General features: G+C 42.7%; 1 protein-coding gene across 6 annotated transcripts in view; it reads left to right on the forward strand.

Moving 5' to 3' along the window:
* npas2 (neuronal PAS domain protein 2) overlaps window positions 1–21,726 on the forward strand; it is a 268,594-nt gene that overhangs the window by 150,466 nt on the left and 96,402 nt on the right. For all 6 annotated transcript variants that reach the window (XM_043705135.1, XM_043705134.1, XM_043705131.1 and 3 more), the window contains one exon: window positions 13,940–13,996. In XM_043705135.1, coding sequence (XP_043561070.1) covers window positions 13,965–13,996 — 32 coding nt within the window. In that variant the 5' untranslated portion in view covers window positions 13,940–13,964. The remainder of the gene's footprint in view (window positions 1–13,939; window positions 13,997–21,726) is intronic.

Consider the following 21,726-nt stretch of genomic DNA (forward strand, 5'->3'; position numbering starts at 1 on the left):
CAATGAAGAATCAAAACTAAATTGGCAGCAATGGAACAATTTTCTCAGGATACTAAAATGACATGTACATGCTGTCAGATGGAATGAAAGTATAGAACTGGGAATGTCACTACCATAACAGTCAAGGCAAGCAAGCTGGCAGGAGAAATATTTAACTGTAGATTTCCTAAGACTCCATAAGATATAGGAGCAGAATTCAGCCAATTGACTCATTGAATTTGCTTCACCATTCAATCAAAGCTGATCTGTTTCTCACCCCCATTCTCCTGCATTCTCCTCGTAACCGGCGGCACGGTGGCACAGTGGTTAGTACTGCTGCCTCACAGCACCAGAGACCCGGGTTCAATTCCCGCTTCAGGCGACTGACTGTGTGGAGTTTGCACATTCTCCCCGTGTCTGCGTGGGTTTCCTCCAGGTGCTCCGGTTTCCTCCCATAGTCCAAAGATGTGCAGAGCTGGAAATGTGTTGCTGGAAAAGTGCAGCAGGTCAGGCAGCATCCAGGGAACAGGAGAATCGATGTAGCAGGAGAATCGACGTTTCGGGCATAAGCCCTTCTTCAGGAATGGGCTTATGCCCGAAACGTCAATTCTCCTGCTCCTTGGATGCTGCCTGACCTGCTGCGCTTTTCCAGCAACACATTTCCAGCTCTGATCTCCAGCATCTGCAGACCTCACTTTCTCCAAAGATGTGCAGGTCAGGTGAATTGGCCATGCTAAATTGTCCGTAGTGTTAGGTAAGGGGTAAATGTAGGGGTATGAGTGGTTTGCGCTTCGGCGGGTTCAGTGTGGACTTGTTGGGCCGAAGGGCCTGTTTCCACACTGTAAAGTAATCTAATCTAATCTAAAACCCTTGATCCCTTACAATCAAAAACTTATCTGATCTCTGCCTTAAATACACTCAGTAAGTAGGCCTCATAGCCTTCTGTGGTAATGAGTTCTCTGGCAGAAGAAATTCCTCTTCATTTCAGCTCTAAAGGGTCAACCCTTCACTGTGAGGCTGTGGCCTTCAGTCCAAGTTTCTTTTAATAGTGGAAACATCTTCTCCATGTCCACTCTATCCAGGCCTGTCAGTATTCTGTAAGGTTCGATGAAGACCTCTCTCAGTTTTCTAAACTCCATCAAATAAAGATCCAGAGTCTTCAACCACTCCTCATATAAGCCTTTCACCCCCAGGATCATTCTTCTAAACCTCCTCTATACATCCCCCAGTGCCAGCACCTCCTTCCACAAATATGGGGCCCAAATCTGCACACAGTGTTCTGAATGCAATCTAATCAGAGTCTTATACAGCATCAGCAATACACCTCTGCTGATGTATTCGAGCCCCCTTGAAATGAATGTTAACATTGCATTTGCCTTACTAATTACCAATTGAAACTACATATTAATTGTTATGGATCAGACCAAACCCGCTCAAAACATGCCAAGGAGATAGCTTAGACCCTGAGTTTTCTTAATTTAATGGCAAGTGCCAGGTATTGCATTCTGGGTATAATTCAATTGGTCAAATTACCAGGCTTGAAGCAAAACATACCTTATCTAGACACTGTATTTAAAATACAAGCAAAAAAAAAGGATTGGAATAACTTTACTCTACCGGAAAACTGAACAGAATGTTTAACATCACATATACATACCCTTGGCAAAGGCAAATTCAGTAAAACAGATTGTCTTACTGCAATTCCAGCAGCAGGAAGACAATCCAGCTTTTGGCTGTAACATGAAAGAGAAAGAAATGTGGTAACTTTCACAACCCCAACCATTACTGAAAGTTAAAACTAGCTTCCTGGTTCTGTGGGAGCTTGACCCCACCCATTCAGGCTGCTTCTATTGTTCCAACTTTTAAAAAAAGCCCAAGGCCTCTCAAGCTGTTGACTTTATTGATTTGAAGTCGACTGCTCAGTGTCTCTGTCTCAACCTTTCTTCACAAAACACCAGGACAAAATAGACTTCTTGAAGCCATAGATCATCACATATCTTGAAGAGAATCCTGGACTAGGTCTCACAAGTTCCTTAGTACTTTAGATTTCTGAAGCCTTTCTCCACTTAGAAAATAGTCTATGCCTCTATTTTTCCCACTAAAGTGCATAACCTCACACTTTCCCATATTGTATTCCATCTGTCACTTCTTTGCTCCCTCTCCTAGCTTGTCCAAGTCCTTCTGTAGCCTCCCAGCATCCTCAACACTATCTGTTCCTCCACCTATCTTTACGTAATCTGAAAACTTAGCAACAATGTCCTCAAGTTCCAACATGGACTCCTGTGGAATGCCACTAGTCACCAGCTACTATCCTGAGAAAGACCCTTTTATCCCCACTCTCTGCCTCCTGCCAGGAAGCCAATTCTCTATCCATGCCAATACTTTGTCCCTAATACCATGGACTCTTATTTAGCAGCCTCCTGTGCAATCTAGTCAAAGTTCTTTTGGAAATCCAAAGAGATCACATCAACTAGCTCTCCTTTGTCTAACTTGCTCATCATCCCCTCAAAGAATTCTAACACATTTGTCAGGCATGATCTTCCTTTGATAAAGCTGTGCTGACTCAATCATATCTTACCATGCACTTCCAAGTACTCCACAATCTCATCCTTAATAATGGGCTCTAAAGTTATTATTGATGACCAAGGTCAGGTTAACCGGTCTATAGTTTCCTGTCTTCTGCCTCCCTTCCTTCTTAGTGGACAGGCAGGAGATTGGAAGAACACAGAAAGCCAGGCAGTATCAGGAGGTGCAGAAGTCAACGTTTCAGGTGTAATCCTTCTTCAGGACTTGGGATGGGTGTGGGGGGAGCTGCATATAAAGAGGGAGGCGGGGGCAGCGTGGTGATAAGTGAAGACAGGTGGAAGGCATGACTAGTTGGTCAATGGAAGGAATGAATCTGTTGGGTGGTAAGGAGCAGTGGAAGGGAGGGGGAGGAGCAGGGAAGGGAGTTGGGGGATGGGGAGGGAGGTTATTTGAAATTGGAGAACTTCCCCCTCCCTTCCACTATTTCCTGCCACCAACCTGATTCATTCCTGCCACTGACCAACCAGGTCAAACCCTCCACCTATCTTCACCACCCTGCCCCCACCTCCCCCTTTATCTGCAGCTCCCCCCAACCATCCCCAGTCCTGAAGAAGGGTTACACCTCCTGATGCTGCCTGGCTTGCTGTGTTCTTCCAGCCTCTGTCTATGTATTTTGGATTCCAGCATCTGCAGTTTTTTTGTCTCCCTCCTTTCCTAAACAGGGGTGTTACTTTAGAGGCAAAACGTGTGGTGGTGGAAAAGCACAGCTGGTCAGGCAGCATCCGAGGAGCAGGAGAGTCGACGTAGGACATCCTGATGAAGAGCTTATGCTCGAAGCATCGACTCTCCTACCCCTCGGATGCTGCCTGACCTGTTGTGCTTTTCCAGTGCCATACGTTTTGACTCTGATCGCCAGCAGCTGCAGTCCTCACTTTCTCCTAGCGGTGTTATATTAGCCATTTTCCAGTTTGCTGGCATCCTCCCTGACTCTAGTGATTCCTAAAAGATAACCACCAATACCTCCACAATCTCCTCAGCTATCTCCTTCAGATCCTTGAGGAAGTGTATTCCATCTGGTCTGGGCGATTTAACCACTTTTTTTTATTTCAAAAATATACTTTATTCATAAAATAATTTGATGGGTCTGTACAGTTGGTCATGCCATACATACGTAAACATTTACATACAGAGATCAGAATTATCATTTGTTCATACAGGTCTGTATGTTTATCAATCATATGTCCATATATTTAGCTGAGGCGTCAGCAGAGCCCACATGACTGCGCGGGCCCCCTGTTCTTCTTTAGGCAGGCAGATGTTACATGATGGTCTTTCCCCACCACGCCTAGGCAGCAGCTGCCCCAAGATTCAGCGCGTCCCTCAACATGTAGTCCTGGACCTTGGAATGTGCCAGTCTGCAACACTCAGTCGGAGTCAACTCCTTCAGCTGGAAGATCAACAGGTTTCGGACTGCCCAGAGAGCGTCCTTCACCGAGTTGATGATCCTCCAGGCACAGTTGATGATCGTCTCGGTGTGCGTCCCGGGGAACAGGCCGTAGAGATCGGAGTCCCGCGTCACGGAGTTGCTCAGGACAAACCTCGACAAACACTACTGCATTCGTCTCCAGACTTCTTCTGCGTAGGCACGTTCCAGAAGGAGGTGTGTGACAGCCTCGTTCCCCCCCGCAGCCACTTCGAGGGCAGCTAGCGGTGTGGCTGAGAGTCTGGGCGTGCATAAAGGATCTCACAGGCAGAGCCCTTCTCACCACCAGCCAAGCCATGTTTTCGTGCTTGTTGGAAAGTTCTGGCGATGAGGCATTCTGCCAAATGGCTTTGACAGTCTGCTCAGGGACCCGTTCGATAGGATCCGCTCTCTCCTGTTCCCGAAGGGTCTCAAGGACACTACGTGCTGACAACTTCCTGATGGACTTGTGGTCAAAGGTATTTTTCTTCATAAACTTCTCCACGAAGGACAGATGATACGGAACGGTCCAACTACTCGGAGCTTTCCGCGGCAGCGAGGCCAGACCCATCCTTCGCAACACCGGGGACAGGCAGAACCTCAGTACGTAGTGACACTTGATGTTTGCGTACCGGGAATCCAAGCACAGCTTGATGCAGCCACACACAAAGGTGGCCATCAGAGTGAGGGTGGCATTGGGTGTATTTTTTCCCCCGTTGCCCAGATCTTTATACATCGAGTCCCTTCAGACCCGGTCCATCTTTGACCTCCATATAAATTGGAACATGGCCCAGGTGACTGCAGTGTCACAGGTTCTCGGAATAGACCAGACCTGTGCCACGTATAACAACACTGACAGTGCTTCACACCTGATGACCAGGTTTTTTCCCACAATGGAGAGCGACCGTAGCTTCCATCTGCCCAGTTTCTGCCTCACTTTTCTGATACGCTCCTCCTAAGACTTGGCGCCTGCCACAGCCCCCCCGAACCAAATACCCAGCACCTTCAGCTGGTCGGTCCTGTTCCCGAAGAGCATAGCCTCGCTCTTGCCTTGGTTTACCTTGGCCCCCGAGGCCCGTTCGAACTGATTACATATTCACATGAGTCTGCGCACGGACAGCGGATCCGAGCAGAAAACGGCGATGTCATCCACGTACAGGGAGGCCTTAACCTGCAGGCCCCCACTGCCAGGAATAGTCACCCCTCTCATGCTCGCATCCTTCCTGATGGACTCGGCAAATGGCTCTAAGCAGCACAAGGCAGGAGAGAGAGGGCAGCCCTGCCTGACTCCAGATCTGACTGAGAAGCTATCTGATTCCCACCCATTAATTGACACTGCACTGACAATGTTGGTGTAGAGCAGTCTGATCCAATTGCAGATTCCCTCCCCACCGCCTTCAGATATTTCAGCTACCTCAGGGCCTTCCCATTAATGATGGCCACTACACTCAGCTCTGCCCCCTGACTCTCTTGAAGTTCTAGTAATGTGCAGGTGTCTTCCACAGTGAGGACTGATGCAAACTGTTTTCATCCTGTTTCCAAAACTTCAAAATAATAGCAGTTCATGGGAAACCAAGCAATTCACTGCTATAGTTAGATTATGTGATTGTATAAAATCAGTGCAAATCAATAAGCCATCCCTGTTATATTGGTCTCGATTGCAAGTCAATGGGAATGGCGAGTAATATAAAACAGGCTCCCAGCTCGCTTTCATCGACTTGAGGCCCCACTGTGTACACAATGAACTTCCTGAATTAATCATATCAGCAGATTAAACATTGATATTTATTCTGCTTTCTTTACAGCTAACCTTACCTCTATTTAACATATTTAAAAATGTTAGTTATTAATTTGATAATTGAGAAGTGCGAACCTGAGTGAGTCCTCAGTTTCATTTACATAAATTGCATCTGCATAAGCAATTTGTCAATGCCTTATGGAAATGTCCTGCTCAGATGAAGGTTATATGATGTGTATAAATATAAAACATCCATTTTCATTAGTTTCTTCAACTTCATTAATGACTCTAAGAACAGAAACAAATTTTTGCAGCAAACTATGCATCAGCTCCAACAACATAAGAACCTACTGACACAAGTGATCCCAATTTGGAAATACAGCACTAACATTTAAACTTTAATTTGTTTGAGCATCCTGAGTAATCCCAAGATTACAACCCTAGGCGTCCTGCTTTTCAACCTCTGACCTAAGTCCTGAATTCCCTTTGCAAGACCTTGTACCCTTCCTGTCTATGTTGTTAGCACCAATATGTACCTCAACCTCTGGCTGCTTGCACTCCCAACTGATAATGTCTCGTGCCCGCTCAGAGATACTCTTGGGAACACACCAAGGAGTCACTTTTGCAGCAACAGAAATGCCTATCTGCACCGCTGATTGTATAGTTTCCTATTACGATGGAAGATGGTAAAATTTGCATTAAGGGTGGCGCAGTGGTTCAGTGGTTAACACTGCTGCTTCACAGCACCAGGGACCCAGGTTCGATTCCAGCGTTGGGCAACTGTCTGTGTGGAGTTTGCACATTCCCCCCGTGTCTGTGTGGGTTTCCTCCTACAGTCCAAAGATGGGCAGGTCAGGTGAATTGGCTATTCTAAATTGCCAGTAATGTTAGGTGCATTAGTCAGAGGGAAATGGGTTTGGGTGGGTTACTCTTTGGAGGGTCAGTGTGAACTTGTTGGGCCGAAGGGCCTATTTCGACATTGTAGGGACTCTCATCTAATCTTACTATTGCTCAACTGAACTTTGACCCTCCCTACTGTGCAACAGAGCCAGCTGTGGTGCCATCACTTCAATAGGCATTCCCATCCAATGTCCAAAAGACATGCTTTTTCAATAGGAGCTTTCCACAGGGCACTCTTGTACTGTCTGCCTGCTTCTTACAGCAGTCACTCATCTATCTGCTTGAACACTGGGAGTTCTAACATGCCTATTAATGATGCTTTCCACTTCCTGCATGCTCCCTGGTGTGTCCACCTGCAACACATTTTTCAGCTCTGATCTCCAGCATCTGCAGTCCTCACTTTCTCCACTTTGTCCACCTGCTGTCCCAACCAATCCACGTGGTCTGACAGGGGCTGCAATTGACACACTTCCTGCAGATGTAGTCATCAGAGACATTGGAGTTGTCACTGATTTCCCACATTCTGCAGGAGAAGCATGCCAACCAAATCATTGCCATTTTTGCCCTCAAGCAACTATTTAATTAAAAATAAATTTCTATTAAATTAATTTACAGCTGGCTGGATAGTCCCTTGTGTTAAATTCTCACTAAAAAATACTAAATGTGCTGTTCTGTCAATAACAGTCGAGCTAATACTATTATTATGGACCAGGTCAGACCCCCTCAAGGAATTTCAAGAAAGTAGTATGGACCCTAACTGTGCCAGTTGTCTTAAGCAGGTGTATAGTGGATATTCCAGGAGTGATGCAGCTGGCATAACCATTTAGTTTTAAACAAAACAGAATTTATTTGTAATTTTACCAAATGAAACACAAACACAAGAAAACGGAATATAAAATCACTTAACACTTCTGAAAAGCCAAAGATTATCCCAACTTTAATGATACTATTCCAGATACTTGCACAATAGTCAACAGCAGCTGTATTTGTCATTTCTACCATATACAACTGATATAGTAAAAACGAGACAGCGTTCCTCCAGGACCAAGGTGCTACATGGACAGCATAAACTACACAACAGTACAATCATACAAGGGCAGCACAAAGTGCAAGACACACAAAACAGCACAGTAATCCCTGACAAGACAAGACAATATGGACTGCAGTAAGGCGTTTGACAAGGTTCCCCATGGGAGACTGGTTCGCAAGGTTGGATCTCATGGAATATAAGAAGAACTAGCCATTTGGATACAGAACTGACTCAAAGAGAAAGAGGGTGGTGGTGGTGGTGGTGGTGGAGGGTTGGTTTTCAGACTGGAGGCCTGTGACCAGTGGAGTGCCACAAGGATTCACTACTTTTCATCATTTATATAAATGATTTGGATATGAGCATAAGAGGTATAGTTAGTAAGTTTGCAGATGACACCAAAACTGGAGGTGAAGTGGACAGCGAAGAAAGTTACCTCAGATTACAACGGGATCTTGATCAGATGGGCCAATGGGCTGAGAAGTGGCAGATGGAGTTTAATTCAAATAAATGCAAGGTGCTGCATTAAAGCAAATCTTAGCAGAACTTATATACTTACTGGCAATGTTCTAGGGAGTGTTGCCGAACAAAAAGACCTTGGAGTGCACGTTCATAGCTCCTTGAAGGTGGAGTTAAGGGTGGATAGGATAGTGAAGAAGGCATTTGGTATGCTTTCCTTTATTGGTCAGAGTATTGAGTACAGGAGTTGGGAGGTCATGTTGCGGCTGTGCAGGACATTGGTTAGGCCACTTTTGGAATATTGCGTGCAATTCTGGTCTCCTTCCTATCAGTAAGATGTGGTGAAACTTGAAAGAGTTCAAAAAAGATTACAAGGATGTTGCCAGGGTTGGAGGATTTGAGCTATAAGGAGAGGGTGAATAGGCTAGGGCTGTTTTCCCTGGAGTGATGGAGGCTGAGGGGTGACCTTATAGAGGTTTATAAAATCATGAGGGGCATGGATAGGATAAATAGACAAAGTCTCTTTCCTTGGGTCAGGGAGTCCAGAATTAGAGGGCATAGGTTTAGGGTGAGAGGGGAAAGATATAAAAGAGACCTAAGGGGCAACGTTTTCATGCAGAGAATGGTACATATATGGAATGAGCTGCCAGGGGAAGTGGTGGAGGCTGGTACAATTGAAACATTTAAAAGGTATCTGGATGGGTATATGAATAGGAAGGGTTTGGAGGGATATGGACCGAGTGCTGGTGGTGGGACTAGATTGGGTTGGGATATCTGGTCGGCATGGACGGGTTGATCCAAAGGGTGTGTTTCCATGCTGTACATCTCTATGACTCTAGTAGGCACATGTGTGGACAAATTACAATGTAACAATGAATGATCATGAATAAAACATCGTTTTAGCAACAATTCGAAAAATCGTGCAAAGAACTGCTGATGAAATAGAATGCGACCATTATGTGTTAAGGAGCCCCAAGGCTAGGGGCAAGAAACTGTTGCACAGTCAGGCGTGACAGACCAAATGCTCTGGTATCTTCTGCCAGTTGGCCGGTTGGAGAAGAGTTTGAGTGAGGGGTGTGTGGGGCCTTCCACAATTAATGCTCTTCACCTTGCGGATGCAGCACATGGTGTAAATATCTGTAATGGAGGGAAGAAAGACCCCGATGATGTTCTCAGCTGTCCTCACTATCCATTGTACGGTCTTATGATCCAAGATTCCCGAACCATGTAGTGATTCAGCAGCTCGGGGTACTCTCAATGAACCCTGTGTAGATAGTGGTGAGGATGGGGGTGGGAGTGGGCTTTCCTCAACCTGCACAGAAAGTAGAAAGACTGCTGGGCTTTCTTGGCTATGGAGCTGGTGTTGAGGGCCCAGGTGAGATTCTCTGCCAGGTGGATGCCTAAAAAATCTGGTGCTATTCACAATCTCCATGGGGGAGCTGTCAATGTCCAGTGGAGAATGGTTGTTCCATGCCCTCCTGAAGCCAACAACCATCTCTTTCACTTTGTCCACATTCAGGGATAGGTTGTTGATTCTGCACCAGTCGCTGCTGCACCTCCTCTCTATGCTGACTCATCATTCCTGCAAATGAGACCCACTAAAGTCATGTCATCAGCAAACCTAATGATATGATTCGAGCTGTGCATCATTGTACAGTCAAATGAACAACAGTGGCCTGAGCATAAATACCTCTTTGCAAAAAAAGGAAAAATCCACACAGATTTTGATGGGAGAGATGTCAGGGAGAGGAAGGGTCAGTATGGACTGCCTCTTTGGTTTCAGCAGCTTCACAACTGCCTACTAAAATCAAACCAAATCAGAGAAAAGCTGAGCTGGGAGAACTGGCCATTCCCTTTTCATTGTACAAATTTTTTTTAAAACTTGAAAGCCTTTTCTCTGAGGGAGTATCTGTTAGCTAAAACCAAATTGGCCCTAGACCTCTTCAAACTTAGACCTCCCAGAGTCTCTGGGTTTACGAACCCTCTGAAAAAATACCAAGGATGACATAACTTTGTTAAAGGAGCAGCATCATCACAATACAAAGCCCAGTACAGTATTATTCCAGCACTGGTTTAAATCAAACTACTCTAAAACTTCATGCAAATGAAAAGATTAATGGAAATTGAAGTTAAGAAAGAAAATAATCACCTGATCACTCCTTACCAATTAGGAGCCTTTCTATCCAATCCATCACTTTTGAACTTGTGATGTAATGAAGTACAGCTCCAATTATCCTCCCTGTGTGATGGATGAGTTAGGCTACTACTTGAACAGAGCAGTCATGGTGACTCTGCTGACTTCTTCCAGAATCCTCGTCAGTCTCTTCACACTAGCACCCTCTGGTGATGGATGTAAAACCTGTCCAACATTTTATTCCTCAATGAAGTGAAATTATTGAAAATTTTGAGTTATTTCCTTAACTGTTTGTAATTAGAATATAGAACATAGAAAAGTACAGCACAGAACGGGCCCTTCACTCAATGATGTTGTGCCGAGGATTATTCCTAATCTAAAATAAAATACCCAAACCTACACACCCCTCAATTCACTGCTATCCACGTGCATGTCCAGCAGGCGCTTAAATGTTCCTAACGACTTCGCTTCCACCATCACAGCTGGCAATGCATTCCATGCATTCACAACTCTCTGCGTAAAGAACCTACCTCTGACGTCTCCTCTATACTTTCCTCCTAATATCTTAAAACTATGACCCCTTTTGCCAGTCAATCCTGCCCTGGGGGAAAGTCTCTGGCTATTGACACCATCTATTCCACTCATTACCTTGTATACCTCGATCAGGTCACCTCTTTTCCTCCAACTCTCCAGAGAGAAAGGTCTGAGCTTATTCAACCTTTCTTCATAAGGCAAGCCCTCCATTCCAAGGAGCATCCTGGTAAACCTCCTTTGCACCCTCTCCAAAGCCTCCATATATTTCCAATAATAGGGCGACCAGAACTGGACACAATATTCCAAGTGTGGTCTCACCAGGGTCTTATAGAGCTGCAGCAAAACCTCACAGCTCTGAAACTTGATCCCCCTGTTAATGAAAGCCAAAACACCGTATGCTTTCTTAACAACCCTAACCACTTGGGTGGCAACTTTGAGGGATCTATGCACTTGAACACCAAGATCCCTCTGTTCCTCCTCACTGCCAAGAATCCTGTCTTCAATCCTAAATTCAGCATTTGAGTTTGACTTTCCAAAATGCATCACTTCGCATTTATCCAGGTTGAACTCCATCTGCCATTTCTCAGCCCAGCTCTGCATCCTGTCTTTGTCGCGCTACAGCCTGCAATAGTCCTCGATACTATCAATAGCACCTCTAACATTTGTGTCATCGGCAAATTTACTAACCCACCCCTCAATCTCCTCATCCAAGTCATTTATAAAAACTACAAAGAGCAGAGACCCAAGAACAGAGCCCAGCGGGACACTACTCACCACTGACCTCCAGGCAGAATACTTTCCATCTACAACCACACTTTGCCTTCTGCCAATCAACCAATTCTGAATCCAGATAGCCAAATCTCCCTGTATCCCATACTTCCTGACTTTATGAATGTGCCTACCACGGGGAACTTTATCAAATGCCTTGCTGAAGTCCATATACACCACATCGACTGTTCGATCTTTTGTCGACTTGTCTCGCCACCTTCTCAAAGAACTCAATAAGATTTGTGAGGCATGACCTACCCCTCACAAAGCTATGCTGACTGCCTTTAATCATGCTATACTTCGCCAAATAGTCATAAATCCTATCCCTCAGAATTCTTTCCAAAACCTTGCTGACCACAGACGTAAGACTGACTGCTCTGTAATTGCCAGGGATTTCCCAATTCCCCTTCTTGAAAAGAGGAGCAACATTTGCTTCCTTCCAATCCTCCGGTACAATTCCCGTGGAGAGTGAGGAAGCAAAGATCTTCACCAGCAGGTTAACAACTTCCTTTCTCATTTCCCGGCGCAATCTAGGTCTGGCCCTGGGGACTTATCAATCTTAATGTTTGCCAAAATTCCAGAACATCAACTTCCTCAATCTTGATCTGTTCAAACCTGTTTCCTAGTTCCTCAAAGTTCTCATTCACAACAAGGTCCCTTTCCTTCTCTGAATTTTCAAGAATTTGGTAATGAGAGGAAAACCACTGAGCAACCAAACCTTCATCCCGTAGCTTTCGTAAGCATCCTCCTTTTGACATCAACACAATTCATGGCCCTCTCTCACTAGTATCCTTACATACAGATAAGGAAAGATACCACTTTGACTGGGACAACACATCCACCCTAGGACAAGCAAAACAGAGACATGCACAAGAATTCCTAGAAGCATGGCATGCCAACCAGAACTCTATCAATAAACACATTGACTTGGACCCCATTTACCACTCCCTGAGAAAAACAACAGCAAATGACATCACCATTGGAAATGACATCACCAACCCAAATACTGTAAACCCAAACATATAAATAGAAAGCAAGAAACATCCGCAGTGCTTCGTCCGGAGGCTCACTGAAGATGTTACTTAATATGGTGATGAAATGTCTGAAAATGAACCATCCAGAACCTCAACCTGAGCTATAAATCTTCTCAAAACTTGCTAATAATTCAAAACCATTTTGATCTTTGGATTTTCTTTTTTAGACTGGTTCAGGTTGAGGTTGCCTTCATCCTAACTGTAGCCCTATGGGATCCCAGTTGATATTCAAACATCTGCCATTTGTTTGAACAAAATGTATCTTTGCAACCAAAGCATTTATAGAGGAATTCTGACATGAATTGACCTGCAATTAACTTTCAAACCTGGCCTCGTTTGTTCTCTCTCTTTCTAAAATAAACTGCTGCCCACAATCCAAAGGTCACCTTCAGCTCACAGCTCCAAACCAAAAATGATTTTAAAAAATGTAAACAAAAAACTTTCACCCTCAGAAGAATGAAATGCAATTTAAAAAATGTGTTTAACTGCAAGGTTAGCAACAATTAAATGACAAACAAAACACAAAATTCACAGTCAGTTTTCTTTCTAACAGATTCTGAATCACGATTCGACTTTCTTGGTCTTAAATTTACTGCAGTTTACATTCGGTATACTGCATCAGCAATTATGTTTTCTTTGCCAGAAATATGAACTGTTTTTTATGTTAAAAGACTGTAAAATAAATTTCAGTGTTTTGGTTTAGACTTCTCAATAAAAATTAATGGATTATGATCGGTAAAAACTGAAGTCTCAGTTTCAATGTCGAACATAGCCTTCAAAGTATTGAAGATAGCTAACACACCAAGGCTATGTTTTTTAACAGTTGAATATCTGTGCTGATGTTGATTCAACCTCTTGAAAAAAAATAAGCCACAGACTTTTCCACTCCTGCCTTGTCATCCCAAAGAAGAACCTCTCCAATGCCCAATCACCAGCGTGTGCTGTTAATTTACATGTTTGTTAAAGTTAGGTGCAGTTAGTGCAGGTTTAGGCATTAAAATTGCTTTTAGCTTTTCAAAGGCTGCCTGACATACTGTTGACCCAACCATTCTCATCTGTTTTTGCAGCAAATCCGTCAAGGATATGGCTATCATACTCAAGTTAGGGATTTTTTTCGATAAAATCCATATATTCCCAAAACCCTCACTATCTCTCAGTTAAAGCTCAAGTTCATACAATATGTAAATAGATACAGAATTGCAGTAGAAGCCCAATCGTTAACTCAACGAAGCCTTTCTAGTCAGACCAGAAAGAAACTATTCTCATCCATGACACTTGGACATGAATGAATAAATACACACAAAACCGATACTATGTCTAATTTGTTGGTGGTGAGATTTCATTGTTATTTAGCCATGTTTCTGTTCATGTTTTGTAGAGACTACAGCTGTGGAGGTGAGCTGATGGACGACGATGAGAAAGACAGGGCAAAGAGGTGAGAGCTGGAAAATGTGTTTGAACCCGGGTTTCCTCCGGGTGCTCCGGTTTCCTCCCACAGTCCAAAAATGTGCAGGTGAGGTGGATTGGCCATGCTAAATTGTCCGTAGTGTTAGGGGAAGGGGTAAATGTAGGGGAGTGGGACTGGGTGGGTTGCGCTTCGGTGGGTCGGTGTGGACTTGTTGGGCCGAAGGGCCTGTTTCCACACTGTAAGTAATCTAATCTAAAAAAAAACTTACAATGCCCATTCAGCTAAATTTGTAAAAGTTACAACAACAACAAAGACTGTGCAGTGCCAACTGTGGAGTTTGTGTCCTAATTTGACCATTCCGAATGGATAAAAGAAGTGCATTGACTAGAATGTCACAGGTTTAATCCTCAGCCTTTTGTGAGTTTGTTCATTTTATTATTTCGGAAAGAAAATGTCTGCAGAGGTGGAAGATTCCAAAATTCTGTCTGATCTGTGGATGTCAAGAATCTGAATACTTCCTGAGAAATCTTTGTGAAAAATACATTGGATCATCACCTGCTATTGTTAGAAAATCTAGTTAAGGGTACATCAAACATTTACAACATAAAATTGTGTTTCATTCATAAGCAAACTTTATGTAAATACCCAATTAGTCAAGACAATATGTTCAGAAAGGGCAGTAAGGGTGGCTCATTGGTTAGCATGGCTGCCTTACAGCATCAGGGACGCGCGTTTGATTCTAGCTTTGGGTGACTGTGTGGAGTTTGCACATTCTCCCCATTTTTATGTGGGCTTCCTCTGGGTACTCCAGTTTCCACCCACAGTCCAATATTGTGCAGGTTAGGTAGATTGGCTATGTAAAATACTCATAGTTTCCAGGGATGTGCAGGCTGAGTGGGTTACCCATGGGAAATGCAGGGTTATAGGTAGGGGGGTGAGTTGCTTTTCAGAGGATTGGTGTGAACTCAGTAGGATTTTATAATAAAAAAAAACTTCTGTGCTGATGACTGTAAGAACAGAGTATTTACAAACAAGTGAGAAAGAAGAATTGGATCCCTTTTTAACTTCTTGTTGGTAAAAACAGATATTTTTATTTCTTTTTAGCATGTAGCTACCACATTTCAATTAAAACATAGCCAATTAACATTGTAAATGAAAGAAAGAGGATTTTTATTATCAAGAAACCCAGAGAAAAAAATAATTAAAAAAAGAACATTTTTTAAAATGAGAATTTCACTGACTGGGATGCAGTAATTGTAATGAGGTCAGCCAGATGGATCTCATAGAATATGAGTTCCTTGATTGGGGCTGTTAATTTGGTCCAGTCAGGGAGCCTTGTCTGACAGATATAAACAGGAGTGTCAGAGTTTCTGCACAGCCTGAGAGCTGGCTCTGAGGAGCCGGATCAGTGTCAAGGACTCTCGATGTGTAAACAAAAGGTAACTTGGTGATGGGATACTATCCTCTGTGGAGTTATTTCATGGTAGAAATAAACTGCAGTTTTTGAGGTGATAGATTTTAAATCTGAGGCCCCTGAGTTTTTGAATTTATTCATGGGATGTGGCCATTCCTAGTTCGTCCATTCATCGCCCATCATAATTCTTCTAAAATTCTAAGTACGCCATGTCGATTGACTCTCCACCAATTTTGTTCGGAATGTCTTCAGAAAATTCCAACATGTTCATCAAACTCAATTTTCCATTTGCAAATCTATGCTGACTGTGTCCTGTTGGATCACATGCCTATTTATCCCATATTTATAATAGATTCTAGCATTTTTGCTTCTACTGATTAGGCTAATTAGTGTGTAGTTCCAAGTTTTCTCTCTTGTTCCTTTCTTAAATACTGGGGTGACATTTGCTATCCTCTAATCCACAAGAATCATTTCAGAATCTAAAGAATTTTGGATGATAATCACTGATGCATCAACTAACTCTACAGCCACCTCCTTAAGCACTCTGGGATTTCATGTCTTAAAGTTTCTGCTCCAAACATTTCTCCAGTATAATTGTCTTACCAATGCTTGTTTCCTTCAATTCCTCATTCCACTAGCCTCTTGGATCTCCAGATCTGGGAGATTTCTAGTAACTTCCACAGTGAAAACAGACAAAATATAATAATTTACTTTAATAATAAGTTTGGGCCATTTCTCTCTTTCCCTTTATAAATTGTATGACTCTGCCTGCAATTGATGCACATGTGTTTTAGCTAAATGCTTCCTTGTTAGGTAGCAATAGAAGCTTTAAAATCAGTTTTTACCTTTTGTTTTGCTACATTACAATTATATCTATTATCCCTTTCCTTATTAGTCTCTTGAATCACCTTTTGGTATTCTACAAACCTCCCAATCCTCAGAATTATTGTTGTTTCTGCCAAATTTATAGGCCTTTATTTTAATCCAACACAATCCTGGACCTTTTTTCTTAGCCATGGTTGACTGACCTTTTTTTTAGCTTCTGCACCTTGATCCAATGTAGGGTTGCGATAAGTCATGTCATTGGTACAAATGGGGACCATAACTTCTGGCTTTTCTCTCCCTGAGATGCCAATGTTCTGTTACATCCTTCAACCTGACACCAGGGAGGCAATACACCATTCTGGGTCATGTTTATTGCCACAGATATACCTGTCAGATCCTCTTACTGTGGAATCCCCTATAACTATTGTTCCATTCTTCATCCTTCTTCCCTGTGCAGCTGGGTCACCAGTTATGCCTTGGATTTGGCTTTGGCTGCACTCCCTATGGAATTCTGATTAGCCACAATAATAGTGTCTGAGAACTGCCACCTGGTTTTCTTAGATTTGCTGGTAGTCACCTGTTTGTGGACTTCTGATTTGTCATTTGACCACTTTCCTATATGTGCCAGACATGTATTCCTCTGCCTCACGGATGCATCACAGTGACTTTAATCTTTGTTAAAGTTTTAAAACTCAGAGGTCTAGCTTTTGAAGTAGGTAAGACTCCCTGCAGATGTGTTTGTCTGTGACACATGCTATGTGTATACTGCAGGATATACACCTCACCTGGCTCTTCCGATCGGCCATCCCATAATTCCAAAAACTATTTGTTACCCTTCGAATAAGTATGAACTTACCACCAACATTTCACAAGCTTTCTTTCAGAAATCAAAAAGAAACAAAGTTGACAGACCCAAACACAAATTAAAGTGCTACTTGCACTTTAAAATTTGGATATATTGATGGAACCAATCAGCTACCTTCTCTGCATTTGTGATATCATGTCACCATTGGTCACAGTACAGTTAAACCTCTAAATTCACACCTTACAATCTCCCCATTCATATTTCACTCTGAAAACCTAATTTCTTGGACTAAACATTAATTAAGGTATCTCTTCCCTCCTCTGCCCTGAATTCCCATTTTGACCCAAATTCCCAGATACTCACTTTGTCTCAGTCTCACTCTGGCAAAGTATCCCTCACTCTGACCCAGCAGTTTACTCCCAGTATTCAAAAATATTATACCGGTGTAAATTAAATCACAAATTTCTCGACATGCACCCAATTGCCTGTTTTCAAAGTCTTTAGATCAATTTTGCACCTTTAGGCAGGCAACATTTTTTATTCCAGAAGGGTCACATGACATTTGTTTCAATCTGTGGACAGGTGACCAGTGCAGCCATTTTAGGTCCATGTTGCAAACTTTCAAAAAACATTAGTGCATAAAAGGTCTCAGTTTTAACAACCTGATGGCAATGGTTTTTTTACAACCTCTACCATCAGGGAACAGGTACAGAGACCTGAACGCATGCACCAGCCAGTTTCGAAACAGTTTCTACCCTATTGTTGTTAGAATACTGAATGGACTCACAAACTCTTAACATTCGCCTGTACCTGTGTTTTTGTTTTTGCCGCTGTTTACCTATTATTTACATCTCTATGCTACTTAACTCTGTGATCTGCCTGTATTGGTCGCAAGACAAAGCTTTCCACTGTACCTTGGTACACGTGACAATTCAATTCAATTCAATTCCAGAGTATTTACCCCAAATTCCAGACACTAACTAGAAGCGGCTTAAACTTTTCTTTTGATCCTGCACCCCTGGCATGAATAAAGTGAAAAAATAAAAAGCTTACCTTCACATTTGAAAGTCGACTGATCACTGTCAGCAGCAAATCCATGGTAGTTCACTCTTTTAGGTCCAAAATAAAATAGTACCATTGTTACGGTTCTATAATCTTTACCCTCTTTCCAGATAAATTCATCTTTTAGTGAACTTATTGTTAGCCCCAGTCCTCAAGCAGAAGTGAGTTTAAATATTTCTCAGAATGGTGTTGGACTATAAGCTGCTGTTGTGTGATTTTTAACTGTCCACCCCAGTCCAATACCACCACCTCATGATAGGAACGTAGTCAGGTAAGTTACTAGCAATGGCTGTGATACCAAAATAAAGTGTTCTCACCCCAGGAGTCTTTAGACTACCAAAGATATCTCAGAATAAAATAGACCTTGGAATATTATAATAGAGACAACTGTTCGAGGTTAACCAATCTCATAGAATTGCCCTTTTAAGAATTCTCTGTGTTTGTATTTGTTTATCGGTGTTGATGCATGTCAGTCTTTTTAATGACTCCTTGATAATACCTTATTATAAGAATCAATCCTTGACTACATTATAGTATGGTTATGAGATTGTGAGTGTAGAATAATTAAAACATTCAAATCGCAGAGAAATAAATGCTGGAAATTGTAAATCCACCGAGAAATGATATAAAGTATCAATTCTCCTCAGAAGTATTTCAAACCAATTAAAGATGAGTTCAGGAGGTATAACAAATAATTACACTAAGATTATAAACCCAATCCAAATATAAAATCATAGTTTTATTTTGTTTTGACTTGCCCCAGCCTAAGGGGAATTCTTTTTAAGAAACTCAACTCTACACTTGTGCCAAAGAAGACTAATCTGTACCTGATTTTTTCCGATAAAGCTAGCTTCAAGGAAAGTCTGTGCCTCTGAATAAGAGCTTTCAGTGTTCTCTGGGTAGTTCAAGAATTCTTGTAGGATAAAACTGTCTGATTGTTTATGTGTCTAAGTGACTGTACCTTTGTGTGTATGTCTACATTTGTGTGTGTCTGCATGTGCATTTGTATGTCTGCATATGTGTATATGTCTGTATCTATGGTATATGTCTACACAAATCTGTATATGCCTGTGGCATTTATCTGTATGTGTGTGTGTCTACATGTGTGTCTGTGTGTGTCTTCATGTGTTGATTATGTGTGCACATGTGTATATGTGTTTTGATTTGATTTGATTTATTATTGTCACATGTACCTAAGTACAGTAAAAAGTTTTATTTTGTGTGCAGTGCAGGCTGATCAAACAATATAAAGATCATAGGGTGATTGAACAGAGTGAGGAAGACAAAGTTACAGCTGCAAAGAAGGTGCACAAAATGTAAAAGCTTAGAATGGAGATTTAAAAGGGAACAACAATTCTAAGAAATTTTAGAATATGATCTGCTGTAGAGAGCTCGTAAAGAATAGCCCAGTGTCCACATGCAGACATCGTGAAATGGCATACCGTCTGTGTGTGTGTGTGTCTTTTGTAGTCTCAAGGTCTTACTTCACAGAAAGCAATATCTAGGCTGGGTACAGTGTTGATTACCATTTTGTTTCTGGCAAAGATTCAAATTCTGTATTAGCTATTTTAAATCCTAGCACTTCGAATTTTGCGTTAATTCAAACTTTACAAATTCTGCATCAATTGAGTTAATTCCTTAACACCATTGAGTTTTGATTGGTCTATTTGGAAAAGGACCCTGATGCCCTTGATACTCGGAAGTTTATGAGAAATGGTAAAGGAAGTCAGCAAATTCATTTGAACTGCTGAGTTACTTTTTTTGGGTTCATTGATATAATTCTGTCCTAACTGCCTGCATTGTTGTTTGCTGTGACTGGAGACCTTTACTGTTCTCTTCAGATAGAGAACAAAAAGTTCAGTGTAGGATTTAAATGGTGGCTTGAGAGACAACATTTCCAGCAAATTCATGGAGATGAATGCTGTGACTGTGACTTCAATGTGGGATTCAGCCAGGAAGCAGCTTGTGTCAAAACACTGCATTAATGGAAGCATGAGCCTGAGCTTCCAGTTGGTGACATTTAATTTTCCACCTTGCTTCCAGACTTTCAGTCCTTGTCCTGCAACAGTGTTCCAGTCAAACTCATCACAAGCTCAAAGAATAACACCTCATCCTTTGACTTGATACCGTATAGCTGGCTGGACTCAGCACTAAGTTCCACCATTTTAGATCACAACCTCTGCCTTCATGCATTGCTTTTCGTTGGATTGATCTTGTCTTCTTTTTTCTTTCTTGTCCCTTGCTGTTGCGTTCACGAGCTGCTATCCAGCTCATCTGGACACATCTTTACTATGCCCGTCGCTCCCTTTGGCTTTTTGTTCAATTAATTTCTCTCAACATGTACCCCATCACAGAAATTCCATTTGTTCTTCCTGTGAAAGAGCCAGAGTTTTTACAACGTGGTTAGGTGTGTTCTGATGAAAAGTCACTGGACTCGAAATGTTGACTCTACTTTCTTCTCATAACTGCTGCGAGACTTGCTGACTTTCTTTAGCAATTTCTGTTTTTGTTCAGATTTCCAGCATCCACAGTTCTTTGCTTTATTTTGGTGGAAAGAGGCCCTTCATCCCTTCAAATCCATGCTGGCCATGAAACATCTCTCTATTACATTCTTCTTCTTGGTCCCTGACTTATTTCATTGGTTCAAAAACTGTACATTTCTAACTTTAATCAGTTCAGATGAAAGATCATTGACTTAAAATATGAACTCTGACCAGAATCTTTTTTTTATTTCAAAAATATACTTTATTCACAAAATTATTTGAATCTCTATACAATTGGTCATGCCATTCTTGTGCACACATTACATTGTTTTACATACAGACACCGAAATTTATTTTTCCTATATACAAATCTGTACATTTACTATCCAGCTCTGCTGAGGCGTCAGCAGAGTCCAAATGACTCGGTGGGCCCCCTGTTCTTCTTTAGGCAGGCAGATGTTACACAGTGGTCTTTCCCCACCGCGCCTTGGTGGCAGCTGCCCCAAGTTTCAGCGCATCCCTCAACACGTAGTCCTGGGCCTTGGAATGTGCCAGTCTGCAACACTCAGTCAGAATCGACTCCTTCAGCTGGAAGATCAACAGGTTTCGGACCGCCCAGAGAGCGTCCTTCACCGAGTTGATGATCCTCCAGTTGATGTTCGTCTAGGTGTGCGTCCCGGGGAACAGACCGTAGAGCACGGAGTCTCGCGTCACGGCACAGCTCGGGACGAACTTCGACAAACACCACTGCGTTCCTCTCCAGACTTCTTCTGCATAGGCACATTCCAGAAGGAGGTGTGTGACAGTCTCGTCCCCCCCACAGCCACTTCGAGGGCAGCGTGCGGTGCGGGAGAGAGTCCGGGCGTGCATAAAGGATCTCACAGGCAGAGCCCTTCTCACCACCAGCCAAGCCATGTCTTGGTGCTTGTTGGAAAGTTCTGATGATGAGGCATTCTGCCAAATGGCTTTGACAGTCTGCCCAAGGGAACCGCTCGATAGGATCCGCGTAGTGACACTTGGTGTTTGCGTACCGGGGATTCACACACAGCTTGATGCAGCCACACACAAAGGTGGCCATCAGGGTGAGGGTGGCATTGGGTGTATTTTTTCCCCCGTTGCTCAGATCTTTATACATCGAGTCCCTTCGGACACGGTCCATCTTTGATCT

The sequence above is a fragment of the Chiloscyllium plagiosum genome, chromosome 15 (assembly GCF_004010195.1).
Source record: "Chiloscyllium plagiosum isolate BGI_BamShark_2017 chromosome 15, ASM401019v2, whole genome shotgun sequence".
Classification (NCBI taxonomy): Eukaryota; Metazoa; Chordata; class Chondrichthyes; order Orectolobiformes; family Hemiscylliidae; genus Chiloscyllium; species Chiloscyllium plagiosum.